This window comes from Sinocyclocheilus anshuiensis, unplaced genomic scaffold (assembly GCF_001515605.1).
Source record: "Sinocyclocheilus anshuiensis isolate Anshui unplaced genomic scaffold, SAMN03320099.WGS_v1.1 scaffold553, whole genome shotgun sequence".
NCBI lineage: Eukaryota > Metazoa > Chordata > Actinopteri > Cypriniformes > Cyprinidae > Sinocyclocheilus > Sinocyclocheilus anshuiensis.
In genome coordinates, this window is record NW_015539821.1 from 3,085,290 (window position 1) to 3,101,683 (window position 16,394).

The window sequence follows — 16,394 nt, forward strand, 5'->3', positions numbered from 1 at the left end:
TGCTTGGGAGTGACCAGTATGATGACTCTATTGGCTCTCTGGGAGGCCCTGTCTAGAGGCCCCTCTCTGTCTGTCTTTGTTTTTAATTTTTTCTGTCTTTCATTCTCTCGCTCGCTCTCTCTCTCTCTCACTCTCTCTCTCTTTCCTGTGGGCCGTGAGCTATGCTGGGTCGTAGGAACTGCATTCTGACATTGATCCATCTTATTGCAGACTTCTGAATAATTGACTACTTTTAGGGTTTTCTGTTGAAGGCCGCCAGGGTGTCTCTTACCATAGCATTACTAACAGTATTGCTTTCCAAGAAAGGACTGCCTTTAGCTTATTGCAATCAGGGTGTGAAATGTCTAAAAAGGGCGGAGATTACCTCCTCAGATGCCTCGTATTGGGGTGAATAGTAGTTAGTTTTTTAAAAGCAATCCAAAATTTTTACCCAAATGATGTATTTCTTGATGAAACAACTTACACATTATTGTCATCCTTTGCAGTCTTCTTTTTTTTTTTTCCCAGGAAGATGTGATGCGGTTAAAAATCAGATTCTTGTAAATTATTATACCGTCACTTAAAATAATATGTAAGAATACACTTCCGTTCAATTTTTTTTTTAAAAAGAAAATAATACTTTTATTTAGCAAGGGTGCTTTAAATTGATCAAATTTGGCATGAAAGACATTTATAATTTATCATTTCAAAAGATTTCAAATAAATGCTTTTGAGCTTTCTATTCATTACCGAAACCTCAAAAATTGTGTTGTTTCCACAAAAATATTGAGTAGCACAACTGTTTTCAACATTGATAATAAGAAATGTTTAAGCATCAAATAAACATTATATAATGATTTCTGAAGGATCATGTGACACTGAAGACTGGAGTAATGGCTCCTGAAAATTCAGCTTTGCCAACACAGGAATAAATTACATTTTGAAGTATATTGAAATAGAAAATGGTTATTTGAAATAGTAATATTTTACAATATTACTGTTTTTACTCTATGATCAAATGATTGATTTTGATCAAATAATTGCAGCCTTGGTAAGCATAAAGATTTTTCAAAAATATAAAATCTTACAGACCCCAAAACATTTGAACGGAAGTGTGTATGTTATAAAAAAAAGTGATTCCTGTTTGTAATTGTGGAATTAGTTGTGCAGACAAAATAATTATTTGATTATTATTATTATTATTATTTTTTTTTTTTTGTAATGAAATTTATTTTTAGATGTTCTAGAACAGGGATCTCCAACCCTGCTCCTGCAGAGCTACCTTCTTGCAAACTTCAGTTCCAACCCTGCTCTAATACACCTGCATGTAATTGACAAGTAGCCCTGAACACCTCGATTAGCTGGTTCAGGTGTGTTTGATTGGGGTTGGAGCTGAAATCTGCAGGACGGTAGCTCTCCAGGAGCAGGGTTGGAGTGCCCTGTTCTAGAGAGTGTGTACAGAACTTTCTTGCACCATGAAAGGTTACATTGTGTACAATACCCACAGTCCTGCACCAATGAAGGTCCTAGTGGTTATGCTATTGTAGACAGTGATTGCGTCATGTAACCTTATTTTAAAAATATTTTGTATTTACAGCACCCAAGGGAGGCCCCTTCTCTGCAGGGGGCAGTAAACAGTTTTCTGTTGTCATCCAATGAAGCCAAAATGTGTTTGATATTAAGGCAGCCCTTACTTGGCCCCACATGCACAGTTGTGAAAACCCTCTCACATGCAGGAAATAACCTCTTTCTGCAAATGACAAGACAAATTCATTCTGCGGTGCAAAATTCTTCTTCTTTTGCTGGTCTCTGTTCAAATGGACTATTATGAAATTTATGGTTTCATTAAAGCCTTACAGATTTTGTAATGAAGCTTGTAACATTCAATATGCTATTCTTATATTGTGGAATGATTAGCAGAAGGCTGCAGCTTGCGTATTGAATTTAAAAAGGTGGTATCTTTAAAAATGGTGAGATGAACACTTTATATAGTTGTCGTGATGGTTTCTGATGCCCGTGTTTATGTTAACATTTCTGTTTGGTTTTCAAAATGGCGTACGTCACAACCAATTATGCTAAGTGCAGAATAAAAGATTTTGCATCTCATACAAACCACTTAGTGTGACATCGGCAGTGTTTCATGGAAGATGTCAGGGCAGAGATTAAGTGTGAACAGCAACAGGTTGAGGACTCCACCCTCTGGTAGCACTTTGCCTTGCTCTAATTCTGCCAACCGGATCATGCATCGTGGAATTGGGACGCCTCCTGGTATCCTCCCATGCTTGGAGGAGAATATCATCAAAAAACATCATGGCTCATTTCATTCCAGAGTTTAACTGTTGTTTGCTGTCAGAATATGCGTGCAAAATTATTAGATTATAATTAAAAGTAGATTTATGTGACACTCACTTCACCAAATGTAGCTGCTCCCTATCGCAAGCTAAATCCATCTAAAATGAGAGCATGTAGTATATGCATGCAAAAACTGTTAGATTGCAGTTAAAGGTACATTTATGTGCCACTAAAATCACCACATGTACTTGCAAATATAACAGTTTTAAAACTGGTTGGTTTATTGAGGTAATGTTGCTTTTTGGGGTTGGTCTCCTATCCCAAGCTTCATCCATCTAAAATGATGGCATGCAATATGTGCATGCAAAAACGTGCACACAAAACATCAACAAATGCACTTGCAAAAATAACTGTTTTCAAACAGGTTGGTTTATTGAGCCAGTGTTGCTCTGTTGGGCTTGTTTCTTATCCTAAGCTGCATGCATCTAAAATGGTGACATGCAATATATGCATGCAAAAATTATTAGATTGCAGTTAAAGGTAAATGTATGTGCCACTAACATCACCAAATGCACTTGCAAAAATAACTGTTTTTTTTTCAAACAGGTTAGTTTATTGAACCAGTGTTGCTGTTTTGGGCTGGTCTCCTTTACAAAACTGCATCCATCTGGTTGACGCTTATGCACCCTTTCAGTCAGACACGTGTGCAGTATTGTACAAATGTAATGCTTTGTAGCACACACTGTTTTGTTAAATAGAATTAACTGCTTAAATTAGAATTTATAACATCTACAGTTACAGCAATATATCAGTATGAATTTATACACTGTGTAAAACATCTCTCAACAAGCAGTCGGTCAGAGCTCACATGGCAAGCCACACAAAGCTGTATGATCTACCTTAAAGCGTTTAGTATGAAGCACTCCCAATTTAGTTTGTGCACTTTCTGCTCCAGCTCCCTCTGTGGTCCCTGCCATTCCAATGCATATTTTACATAGAAATGTGTTTATACAAAAATAGTTTTTTTTTTGTTGAGGTTTTTAGTAATGCACACATTATAAAAAATTAAATTTTTTATTTTTTTGTTGATATTCTTTTTTTAAATTTTTTTGTTTCAGCTCTGTTTTTTAAATGTATTATTAAAGGCCTTTATATACTCGCTACCGCTCATGGTTTAAAAGAGGTCTCTTAAGCTCATCAAAGCTGCTTTTAATTGATCAGAATTACAGTAAAAAAAATAATATTGTGAAATTATAGTTTTAAATTATTTTTCTATTTTAATATATTTTAAAATGTAATTTATTCTTGTGATGGCAATCTTCAGTGTCACGTGATCCTTCAGTAATCATATGATAAATATGCTAAACACATCTTATTATTGAAGTTGAAAGTAGTTGCTACTTAATATATTTGTGGAAACCGTGAACATTTTTATTTCAGGATTTCTTGATGAATAGAAAGTTCAAAAGAACAGTATTTGTTTTAAATAATTTTTTGTAACACAAATGACTTTTTTGTCGCTTCAGAATTTATTATGTTATGTTATTAATTATATTAATTTCTAGAAATCCTTACTGCCTCCGAACTTTTTAATGGCAATGTATGTATAATAAAATTATTATTATTTTTTTTTTGCAACCTTTAACCAAGCACATTTCAGCCACTGGCCTTTATCTGTCTCTGAGGATGACATGTCATTCCTGGACTGTCTCTGTAAGTGGAAAGCAGTAGAGGATGCACAGTGAGAAGCAGTGACGACATTCGTTCTAAAGCAGTGTCCCCAGCTGCTGTAACCCAAAGGATCTGCCATCTTTGGAAGTATAGATTGTCTTACAAACAGCCAGTGCAGTCAGAGGGGTCAAACAACCATCAGCCCAAGAGAAGTTATTTTCATCTCTCTCTCTCTTTCTAATTCAGCGGCCCTCCTCCGGGTCCCTGAAATTCCATTGAAAAACTCTTGGGATTGTTGGAATTCTGTGTGCGAGTGGGATAGTGAAGGACTAGAGCTGGTTGACTTGGGTTTTGTGGACGGCAAACACGGTCCTGGGCAGACGACCACAAGTCAAACAAGCTGCAGCTAGGGGGTCTCAGGGGTCAGTAAAGTTCACCATAGCGCGAATCACGACAGCAATTGTGCCTGATTCGCATTGCTAACGGTCATCTGAGGCCAGACGCTAAAGGATCTGCCAGACATTAGCAATGACTGTTCTGTGCCAAACACTCTCTGGTGCAAATGAAGTAATGAATTAGGCATTTGATTAATTCAAACATGATTTTGCAAGCATGTCTGACATACCTGGACACTGTGCTTTTCATTACGTTAGAAGGCTGAGTTCAGCAAAAATGAGAATTGGTCTGTGTGCTTGCTCTTCCCTTCAGCATAATGTTAAGTCAACATTAGTAGTCTTATTCAAATGATATAAAAATAATACCTAGTTGCAAAACTAGGTGTGCAAAATTTGTGTTATGAAGTTGACAATTACTTTCTGTACTTGGAACAATACCTTTGTTTCCTGCCAATACTGCATGATTATATAATCTATTGATCTTTTTTGCCCTTTTCTCACTATCTTGTTCTCCCTAGGCAAGCACTTTCACATGTACTGATATCGTGTGCTTTCGGTCCTGTGTGTAACTAAAATTGCACTAAAACTGCAAATATGAACAAGTTAATTCAAATATTAATACTGTAATACTATAATAAATACTGTACCATAACTAATACTACAGGCTATAATATAAATTTGATACATCTATGTGCATTTACTAGTAAATGCAAAAACATTTTTTGTTCAGCAAATTCATTGTGCAAAGTAATTTGCTATCATTGTTGCATTCAAAAGGTTTAGTGCAAGTAAAATAAGTATTGTTATAAATAATCAAGATTTATCTGTACTGTTTTTAAACAAATGCATAGGAATGTAGACAAACTTTGATAGTTATCTTTTTTTTTTTTTTGAGTAATGTTACATTCTGTTGTAGTTTTCAGTCCGTTCAGTTTATTTTTTTGCATTTTTGCTGCACAAAGCAATGCTAATGCACAATAGCATTGTTGTAATTTGCTCACTTAATTTAATATTGCTAGCAAAATCATTGCAAATATATTGTGACTGTAGTCAATATGTTGCCCAGCCCTAGTTTGAACTTCACATAGTCTTTCAGTTGTACACTTTGTACAGTGGTTCTGTTGAATAGGAAACCTTATTTATCTCTGTTATGCAAGCAATAATTGCCAACCACTTCAAGAGCAGAATTTATTTACAAACAGAGTTCGTTTATGTGACCAAAATAAATGCAATATGTGTTTATCTGCATGCATGCGTTTAGTTCTTCTAGATGCGGCTGGTAATTTTCATGGTGGCTTCAGCATGGATGAAAGAGCTTCTCCAGTGTGTACAACACGCCCTATGGGAACTGTGGTTTTTAGGTCAGCCTTGGGTTTGGACTAGCTTGAAAAATGTACGTAAAAATGCATTTTGTTAAAGGAAACTAAATCTATTAAACATAGTTTGTTTTCATCATTTGAAATAAAGCTTTTCATTGACTGAAATAAACAGAGTTCGTTTATGTGACCAAAATAAATGCAATATGTGTTTATCTGCATGCATGCGTTTAGTTCTTCTAGATGCGGCTGGTAATTTTCATGGTGGCTTCAGCATGGATGAAAGAGCTTCTCCAGTGTGTACAACACGCCAGAACATGTTCCAGCAGATAGAGCCGCCTCTGCATCTCCCTTTACGTTTTGTCTGTACGTTGACATTTAAATTGCTGTAGGCTGTGGATTCGCTGTAGTCTTGGACTGTTTGCCATTTTACTCGGCTCAACTTTGTCACATCGCCAACGTTCACTCATGCTGCTTCGTTAATTGCCAACTCTTGATAAAAACAAATGACTTCTGGTCACTTTATAGCTATAATTGCAGTAGTTAATACTAACACTGGGAACTTTTCACTGGGAGCATGGAAGGGCACTTGTTATATTTGGAGTACCTGAAGTGGCTGTTTTTACTGCTTATGCAACAGTTTTCGGTAAGTTAGCAAAGTCACACGGAGGTCTAGTAACTGAGATCAGCCTTTTCCCTTCATCGCTGATGTGATCAGCCTGAAGAAAGCTATCGGGTTTCGGCCTGTAATGTGTCAGCATGTCTGATTTTTAAGGATTAGGGCTTTCAACATGGAACATTGCTTGAGTCGGTTGCTAGGGAGTGATTTCCAGTTGGGGCATAGTTATTTTGGCAGTCGTTATCGGTGATGTACTTTCTGCAGGAGGCGTGCAACCATTTTGTGGTTTTGTACCTTCACTTTAAAAGGGATTGGAGTCCTTGGTGAGTTTTTTTGAGTGTCAGCTTTCTGTTGCTATTGTTGTGCATGTAAAGGCAGGTGGGAGAGGTTCAGAACAACTTTTTTGCCGGTAACAATAGTGTAACGGACATACAACAGGACTGTGGGTGAAGGTCGACAATTCACAACTCCCTTCTCACGCTGCAGTGGAAAATAGCTGCTCGTATTTTATGTAGAATTGTGACAATATGGGAAGTGTCTCTGAATTTGTTTCCTGTCTGTGGGCTCATGGTGTGGTCAGGACTTTTCTGAAGCCACACCTTTTGCTGGGTTGGTTTCTCGGGTAGTGATCTGTGCAGCCACTGAATATTTGTTAAAAACAGAACATTATTCTGTTTGCTTGAGCAGCCAGACACATCAAGTTGGTCTCAACCATTTATTTATTTGTTTGTTTGTTTGTTTATTTATTTATTTATTTGTTTGTTTGTTTGTTTAATTCAATTTACATTTTATTTGGTCATTTTTTAAATGTAATTAACTTTTATTGTTTTCTGTACGTTATGGCACATTTCTTCTTTAATACTTATTCACAATTCTGTAACAAGGTTGTCACAACACCAACATTTCCGTAAATGTAAAAAAAAAAAAAAGAGAAATATCAGGGAAATTTCTCAGTACAAATTTTTTAAAACAACAGCAAACTTTCTAAACTAAATAAATTCAACTTTATTTGAAAAGCTAAATATTAATCGAAATATTCCAAAAATTAAAACAATGGCAGGTACAATGGCAGCCTTTATCGATTCATTTTAAATTAAAATAAATTAAATTAAACATTGTTTTAAGAATTCAGATAGCTAATTAGAAATATATATTTTTTATGAATTTATGAAGTTTGAACCTTTTCAGGCTATGTGCAGACAAAAAGCAGACACCCTATGAGTCAGACAGCATTTAGGTACTAGATTGAGAGCTGCTGATGCTACACAGAGACTGATTGTTTAATTTTTCTTTTTAGCACTTGCTGTTATAGAAGTACAGCATTCGAAAATCCTTATCCAAACACAACTATTGATATGTATTGAAGTAACTTTATTCAGCACACGTTATATCTATTATTTGCATTTAGCAGACTGGAATGAGTCAGTCAGGTGGGTGTGGGCTGTTTATGTGCCATCAGGTATGTGGATTGCCCCACTCTGGTGTCACTCATGATGACGGGTCACGCCCGTGGCGGTAGCGCCACCGATCTGCTCCAGATGGAGAGAATGCACCTGGCCTTGCCATCTCGCCTCCCTCTTTCACACTTGCACTCTCTCTCCTCGCACTCTCTCGCTCTATCGCATTTACTCAGCCAGGATCTGGAGCTGCTTGCGCTGTCTGACCGTAAGTGCTCATCCGATAGGGAATCTCGGAATTCCATGGGGAGCACAAATAAAGGAAAGGGCTCTATATCCCTCAGGACGTTTTCAGAATGCCTCTTTTGTTTAGACAGGCCTTTTGAGTTTTTTTATTTCACATTAAGCTTTTGTTGAAAGACATTTTTTTTTCTCTCTCTTAAAATGATCTTTTTACTAACAAATGCAGAAGGTCTTGACTAACTTGGGCATAATAATGATGATTTTTTTCTTTTTTCTTCTCTCAGCAGGTAAAAAGAAGCCACCACTCAAGCTTCCAAAAGAGGCGTTTGAGAAACCCCAACCTGCTCCTACGTAAGATTTTATGCAGATTTCAGTGCATTGATTAAGTTTTAAGATAATTAAGCTTTTCTCAATGTTACCACAAGCACATTTATATTCATAAACGCTGCTAAAAACTGTGTTTCTGAGGTTCAGTCTGAGTGTGTAAGTAGAATAGATTTTCTAATTAAGGCTGGCTTTAGTTAGTGATTCATATACCGTGTCGGACAACAACACTCAATGGGATTTCTTTTTGTTGCACAGACCCCCGAGAGACCTGGACTCCAAAGCCTGCGTTACTATTGGAGATAAGGTGCGTTTCATCGTCCTTTCTTTAATTAAGAAGGATCTTCATCTTTATATATTTATACTTTTTCACCCTATTTGTCTCCTGTCTTCTGTTTTTTCACTTTTCATTTTTGTTTTATTACAAATAAATCTGCATCAATCTGTTCATGGCAAAAAACAACAATAACAAAATCTAGCCTCTATGGGAAATATTTCATGCTGCAGGGTTTCACTTCGCCTGCATCTCTTCCACATCTGTATTATAAATCACTATGAGAGGAACTCTCCTTGGGTCACCTTTATGCAAAGCATCGTTGTAATTTGCTTTCTCGTTCTAAGGTCATAGATATATCTTTTCAAATGTCATATTTTACTTTGCTTTTTATGGTGATGTAACTCCCGTCCCGGGCTTGATACGAAAGCTTGGCTTGGTGAAAGCCCGGCGGGTTGTAAAGAATGGCCCAGTGCACATTACAGCCCTTTTGAATACGTCTGATTGTAGGCAGCCTGGAATGTACTTTACTGCCTCTCGGGCTGTAAAAATATTTATTTTAAACTCATCAAATAAATGGAATTTTCCATTGGAAAAAATTAAGGCTTTTTGTCTTACAACCAACCCCGATGAGTAAGTAACTTCTTTTTGATAAAGTCAGGTTGGCACGTATGAGCTTTTGTGAAGAATTTCTGAGGAGCTTGGTTTGTTGCCTCAAGGTTTAAAGCGTTTGTTGTGATTGCTAGTGATAGCGAGCTGAAACAGGGATAGGAAAATGTTATCAGGAATAGCGTGCTTCCATTCTTCATACCTCATAGGAAGCAATCAGCTCATGGTCATTTGTGCATTTTTTTTTTCTTTTTAGATGTCCTTCAGACTGTCTGTTTGGAATGCAGGCTTCATTTTGTCTCCCTCTTTGTTTCTATTGTATGTGCATCAGTTTCACCATTCATGAAGTTCATATGATACCTTTAACTTGTGTTTTTGTTGTGAACAGAACTTTGTGGTGAAGGCAGATGATTTGGAGCAGATTGGCGAGTTGGGGCGAGGGGCGTATGGAGTGGTGGACAAGATGAGACACGTCCCAAGTGGTGTAATAATGGCAGTAAAGGTGAGTTCAAACAGGCCTATGCTAGCCAGACTCATACGTGTTGGGAATATTGCTGTAATTAAATGTCTCAACTCAAAATTTATTAAACTTCAGACAATTAGTTGTCCTGCTTGTAGCATTTTCCTAGTATTTCTTAAAAATTATATTTGTAGTGCACATCAGTATTACTGTGCGTTCACACCGCCGGCGTCGAGAGCATCAAAAATCGCTCTGGCCGCCCTGACAACAACGCTGTAGAAAGATTTGTGGACGCTCTGACGTAGATCGAATGCTTATCTTGTATTTAAAGGGGTCGCAAACACACGTATTGATCTTGTGCAGACTGACCACAAGGAGGGTAACGTTAAGTTAACCTCATTAAATATTGTTGTTGACGAAGTATTAAGATCCTTTACCTCATAATGTATAAAGCACTAATACCACACTGTAAAAGTACTCTGATACAAGTAAAAGTCCTGAATTGAAAATGTTACTTAAGTAAGTATAATCAGGTATAAACATTACTTAATGTAAGTATAATCAGGAAAATTTATTTATAGCAATAATCAACCTCTCCATTTTGTTTGGGAACTAATGTGGTCGGAACCAAAGTTTACAGGACTGCGTTCTCTGGAATCCTATTCAATTTTCCGGTCAAACTCCACATATTAGAAAGCTGAATCAAAAAAGTGAACTGGAAATTCCTATTAATGAACCTGATTTCAACTCTCCTCGATGCCCTCAACGTCCAAGTCGCGCCTCGCCGCTGCTCGACACCGGCTCACATTGAAAATGAATGACTTCCGGCCACTTTGACTCTCTCGACGGCGGTGGTGTGAACGCACGGTTAGGGTTGTGACGGTGAGGAAATTTTCCCACCGGTTAATCGACGTGTGACAACACCGGTATCACCACGGGGGCGGGGGCGTTCCCTCCCAAAATATTGCCAAACAGGCATTTTTGCATTTCGTTTCGAAACTGAATCATCCGCGATCGTCTTGTCTGTCTCACCCCACTCTTCTTGTTAGTCAGCTTGACTCACTCTCCTCACTGGAGAAATGAAATCTGATCTGTGATGCAACTGTCGTTCGGCACGCTGCATTGAGCAGCCGCGTTCAGTTTTTAATTGTAGTGTCTGTTCTTTTACTGAACTAAATGATTTTTATTACTATAAAAAAATCAAAACGACGGTGGGGGTCGGTGACGCGGTGGGCAAGTGACGTAACCGATGTTGCGGCTTAACACCGGTATCACCGTCAACACCGTCTATCGCGGCAAGCCTAATCAGTATTTAAGTATTTAAAAAAAACAGTAAGCCTAAAGTGACTTGTTGCTTTTATAAAACTTTAGTAACAATACAAGGTAAGTAAATTAAATTTGTTAGCATTAATTGCTGAAATAAAGTAATTTTCTGCCAAGTAATATGGTTCTAGTGGTGTGTACAGTTGCTAAGCAACCCGGTAACTTGCCCTATTTTTAGATAAAATTGTACTGTTAGACGTGTGCTTGTGTGTTTATTAACATTTTACAACTACCTTGGAACCGGCTTTGAATGGCTTATCCATTCCATCATAACTCTCAGTTTTTGTCATATTTTGTTCAATCAGAATAAAATGTTTCATAAAAAAATAAGTTAAACAATTTAAGTTAATCTTCCTTAAGTTAACCTTTTTGGTTATTTTTGCCCTTAATATTTTTATTTTCATTAAAACATTTATTAAGCTATTCATAGAAGATATAAACCACTGTTCAAAAGTTTGGGGGTCGTAAGAATTTTAAAATGTTTTTGTAAGAAGTCTCTTATGCTCATAGTGGCGGCATTCATTCGATTAAAAAAATTGAGTAAAACATTAATATTGTGAAATATTATTACAATTTAAAATAACTGTTTTCTATATAATGTATTTAAAAATATAGATATATATTCCTGTGAATAGCAGCAGAGCTGAATTTTCAGCAGCCATTACTCCAGTTTTCAGCGTCACATGATCCTTCAGAAATCATTCTGATATGCTGATTTGGTGCTCAAGAATCATTTCATCTTATTAATGTTGAAAACAGTTCTGCTTCTTAATATTTTTATACTTTTTTCAGGATTCTTTGATAAATAGAAAGTTAAAACAGCATTTATTTGAAATCTAAATCTTTTGTTACATTAAATGTTTCTTGCTGTCAGTTTTGATCAAATAAATGTGTCCTTGCTGAATAAAAGTATTAATTTTTATTTATAAAAATACCCTGAACCCAAAAGTTAAACACTTTGTTACCTTTTTATTTTTCTTAAAACATTGTTCAACTTAAGTTGAATTAAGTGTCCTTCTCCTAGAAAGTATATTCTGTGACATTACAGTAATAGACAAAACTGTAACGTATTTCAGCACTTTTTGAATGCTGTGTTTATCAGCATCCAGGACTGAAACTATCATTTTCATAATTTACAATATTATTGCTCGTTTCCCTGACCCATTTTATTCTACAGCGAATCCGGGCCACAGTAAACACACAGGAGCAGAAACGGCTGCTAATGGATCTGGACATCTCAATGAGAACAGTCGACTGCTTTTATACTGTTACCTTCTATGGAGCCCTGTTCAGAGAGGTACAGTAAACACCGAACGCAGTAAATGCACTGAGCAGTCATCTCTTTTACCTGATAGCATTTGTAGCTGTTTTAATACTAGAGCACAGAGTGGTAATTGCACAGACTAAAGGCTGAGCAAGCCCAGTTATCTGAATACGTGTCCTTCTAATGTCTCAACTCCACTGTTGTACGTTGATCCGAAAGAAAAGTTCCACAGGAAGTCCTACAATGGGAATGTGTTTAGTCATTTCCTGCTGTCTCATTTTTATGTCAGGTTGTTGTTATGTCTGAAATCCCAGCTCTAACCTGATTGGCCCATTGTGTTGTCAGGGTGACGTGTGGATCTGCATGGAGCTGATGGACACCTCTCTGGACAAGTTCTATAAACAGGTGCATGAAAAGGGTATGACCATCCCAGAGGACATCCTGGGAAAGATCACCGTTTCTGTAAGTGCCACCTGATTTTCTGTCTATATTGATCAAAAAACTGACATGAGATGTCTTTTATACAGATTTAATGCTTAATGTTTATTTTTTAATTGCATTTACGATCATTTTAACACTGTGTAACTCTGAGCTCCTGCAGATCTGTAATGAGCCTGATGTTTACTATTCCCGTTGCAGATCGTGAAAGCATTGGAGCATCTCCACAGCAACCTGTCAGTGATACACAGAGGTGAGCTGCGGCTCAAATACAGTATTGTATATTTGCTTTTTAATGACGCTATCAACTGATTTTTTCTGTTGTCTTTCTCCAGACGTGAAACCCTCTAATGTCCTGATAAACATGCAGGGTCAGGTGAAAATGTGTGATTTTGGCATCAGTGGGTACCTCGTGGATTCAGTGGCGAAGACAATGGATGCTGGCTGCAAGCCATACATGGCGGTAAGCAAGAAGAAAGAAGAGTTGTATATTTAATTTTCTAGTGTTGAAAGTTCCGATTTTCTTTTTCCCATGTACATCATCATAGTCAGTTAACAAGAACATTTAATGCAATATATTTCTAAATGAATCTAAATATTAATTTTCTTATTTTGCATATGTTGTGTGTGTGTGTGTGTGTAATACAGGCTAATGAAAAGAAAAAAGAAATGTAATTTAAAATTGTATGTATTTTTTATTTTATTAATTATAAGTATTTGCCAAATAATTTTAAGATAGTTAAAATGTCAGTTTTTATTTGATTTGATTTGTACTGTACTCGGTAATGAATTCTATATGAGCTGTTCAAAAACCATTCAAAAACACATATTGAGATATCAATAAAGTGTGCATGCTCTAGAGAGTTCTCCACACACCTCAGACTTCAGCTCACAGAGCCAGTGTTCGAGTAGCTCTGTATATAGCTGTGAACGTTATACATCTGAATGAGAGACTTGTGTCATAAAGAGGAGAATGTAGTAAGTGCAAAATTCACATATATTTTATGGCACTATTTCTCAGGCTTGCTTATCTCTCTAGACTACTTATCAAACCACACTTCCTCTTTTGCTCACTATATCTTAATCAGTCATATTTCTTTCTCATTCACAGCCTGAGAGAATCAACCCAGAGACCAATCAGAAAGGCTACAACGTCAAGTCTGATATCTGGAGTTTAGGAATCACAATGGTACGTCTGAGCAACCTTGGATACTTTTAACACTTTAATGTTGCTTAATTGTAACACTTCATTCATTATAATTTTTTTTATTCATGACATTATGCAATATCATGTTTATTAATGCTTACCAGATACTTAATAAAAACTTGAAGTATGAATATCAGGGCTGTCAGTTGATTTTAAATATTTATTCACAATTAAACACATAATGTTGTTATAACTAATATGTTAAGATTTAAATTTGATTAAAAAAAGTAAGGCCCCTTGTGCAATATAAAACAACTTAATAGAACAACTTTATATAATCTTACACATGCAAAATGCATTTACATTTATATGAATGACACTTGTCAAGCTTCAATGATGATTAAATTTCACTTTGCAAATAGTAAAAAGTGCTTCACATTGATTTGATTTATAAATTATACATAAAAAGGGTCTTTCTCTGTTACTTACTGATTGTTACATTTTACAAAATAAATGCTGCTTCCTCTGTTGCATGGCACGTTATGGTTTGTGATGGTTGTGTTGTGACGTGTGTTTTTCATCTTGTCAGATCGAGCTGGCCATTCTGCGGTTTCCCTATGACTCATGGGGAACGCCATTTCAGCAGCTTAAGCAGGTGGTGGAAGAGCCGTCACCCCAGCTGCCTGCAGACCGCTTCTCACCCGAGTTTGTGGACTTCACGTCACAATGGTGGGCGAGCTGTTACACACAGTTGCACACTTGCACATCAGAGCACAACAATAATGATTTCCAACTTTCCCTGGCTGCACCACAAATACAAAAAGTACTTAAAACAAAAAGTGTAAAAAAAACTATTTTTTCACATAATATTATCATTAACTGGCCCTTTTTGGGGGGATGAAAAACTGTTCAGTTTGGGGTATTTAAAAAAAAAGAAATTAATACTTTTATTCATCCATGAGGCATTAAAGTGAGCAAAAGTGACCGTAAAATTGATTTTATATAAACAAACCTGGGAAAAAATGTATCTCTTTTGTTATTTTATTTATTTTTTTTTTTACAAAAATATTTAAGGAAAACATATTTTGTTAAACAATAAATCAGCATATTAAAATGATTTATGAAGGATCATGTGATACTGGAGTAATGGCTGTTGAAAATTCAGCTTTTCCATCACAGGAATAAATTACATTTTAAAATAGAAAAGTTATTTTAAATTGTAATCAAAACAAAAAAATTACAATATTTTACAACATTACAGTTTTTTTTGTCGTCTCTTTCAAAAACATTTAAAAAAATCTTATCGTCACCAAACATTTGAACAGTAGCGTAAATCATTGTCCTGACATTCTCACCAAACTGGCCAGTACCTTTCTCTCCAGGATGCTTTAGTGTTTGTAATAGAAATGCGATATGGTTACATTGAGTGATTGAATCACTGAACTCTGTTAGATCTGTAATACACACTTGTGATTACATCACCCAAGATGGATATTCATATGTAAATGAGGCCTATGAATTGACACAGGATGCTTGATTTGTGACTTGAGTATGTGGGATGATCATGACTCGAATTCTGTAGAATTGCATTTTCCGAAACAATGCTGACACCACATAGTTTCGTGAAAGTGAAAACACACTCATTTAAATGTAGCGTAGAGACACACACACACACACACACACTATATGTACCTTGACTCTGCATTGTGTAGTAGGAAAGCGAACAGGATGTAGAAACCCTGATTGCATCCTCTCTGTCACATCGTGAGGGGAAGTACTAGAGGCCACAGTTTGCTGCATTGTGGTTTTTGTGTGTTCCTGCTGCAGTTCTGCTGATTGGTATTGCGTATCTAACATACGTGTTTTGCTTTTCTCTGGTTGTGTTTCAGCTTAAGGAAGAATTCCAAAGAGCGGCCAACTTACGCAGAACTAATGGTGAGTTTGATGCTGAAACTTTTTTTTTTTTTAACAAACACTTCCCTGGATTGGCCTTTAGGTGTCAGACTTGTGCTTTCGATGCAAACTTGAATCTTCTCCGTATTAACTTAAGACCTTGAAGTAGCCATCTGATGCTGTTTGGTAGTTGACAGCAGTTGACAATATGTGTGTGTGACCCTGGAGCACAAAACCAGTCTTAAGTTGCTGGGGTTTATTTGTAGCAATAGCCAAAAATACATTGTATGGGTCAAAATTATAGATTTTTCTTTTATGCCAAAAATCATTAGGATATTAAGTAAAGATCATGTTTCATGAAGATATTTTGTAAATTTCCCACCGTAAATATATAAAAACTTCATTTTTGATTAGTAATATGCATTGCTAAGAACTTCATTTGGACAGCTTTAAAGGCGATTTTCTCAGTATTTTGATTTTTTTGCACCCTCATATCTCGGCCAAATATTGTCCTATTCTAACAAACCATACATCAATGGGAAGCTTATTTATTTAGCTTTCAGGTGATGTATAAATCTCTATTTCGAAAAATTGACACTTAAGACTGGTTTTGTGGTCCAGGGTCACACACACACATATATATATATATATATATATATATTTATATTTATGTATATATATATAACTGCATTACAGTACACTGTACACTCTAATGTAATAATATTTCTCAATCTAAGAATGATTATCAAA

The 16,394-nt window shown here is 36.2% G+C and overlaps 1 protein-coding gene across 5 annotated transcripts in view; it reads left to right on the forward strand.

Moving 5' to 3' along the window:
- map2k6 (mitogen-activated protein kinase kinase 6) overlaps nucleotides 1–16,394 on the forward strand; it is a 23,648-nt gene that overhangs the window by 5,124 nt on the left and 2,130 nt on the right. For 2 of the 5 annotated variants that reach the window (XM_016480325.1, XM_016480324.1), the window contains exons 2-11: nucleotides 8,197–8,263; nucleotides 8,495–8,543; nucleotides 9,508–9,621; nucleotides 12,080–12,199; nucleotides 12,512–12,628; nucleotides 12,806–12,857; nucleotides 12,940–13,067; nucleotides 13,716–13,793; nucleotides 14,341–14,480; nucleotides 15,641–15,686. In XM_016480325.1, coding sequence (XP_016335811.1) covers nucleotides 8,197–8,263; nucleotides 8,495–8,543; nucleotides 9,508–9,621; nucleotides 12,080–12,199; nucleotides 12,512–12,628; nucleotides 12,806–12,857; nucleotides 12,940–13,067; nucleotides 13,716–13,793; nucleotides 14,341–14,480; nucleotides 15,641–15,686 — 911 coding nt within the window. Of the gene's footprint in view, nucleotides 1–7,765; nucleotides 7,938–8,196; nucleotides 8,264–8,494; nucleotides 8,544–9,507; nucleotides 9,622–12,079; nucleotides 12,200–12,511; nucleotides 12,629–12,805; nucleotides 12,858–12,939; nucleotides 13,068–13,715; nucleotides 13,794–14,340; nucleotides 14,481–15,640; nucleotides 15,687–16,394 lie in introns of those variants that run through there. The other 3 variants (XM_016480326.1, XM_016480328.1, XM_016480323.1) reach the window with 2 other exon arrangements.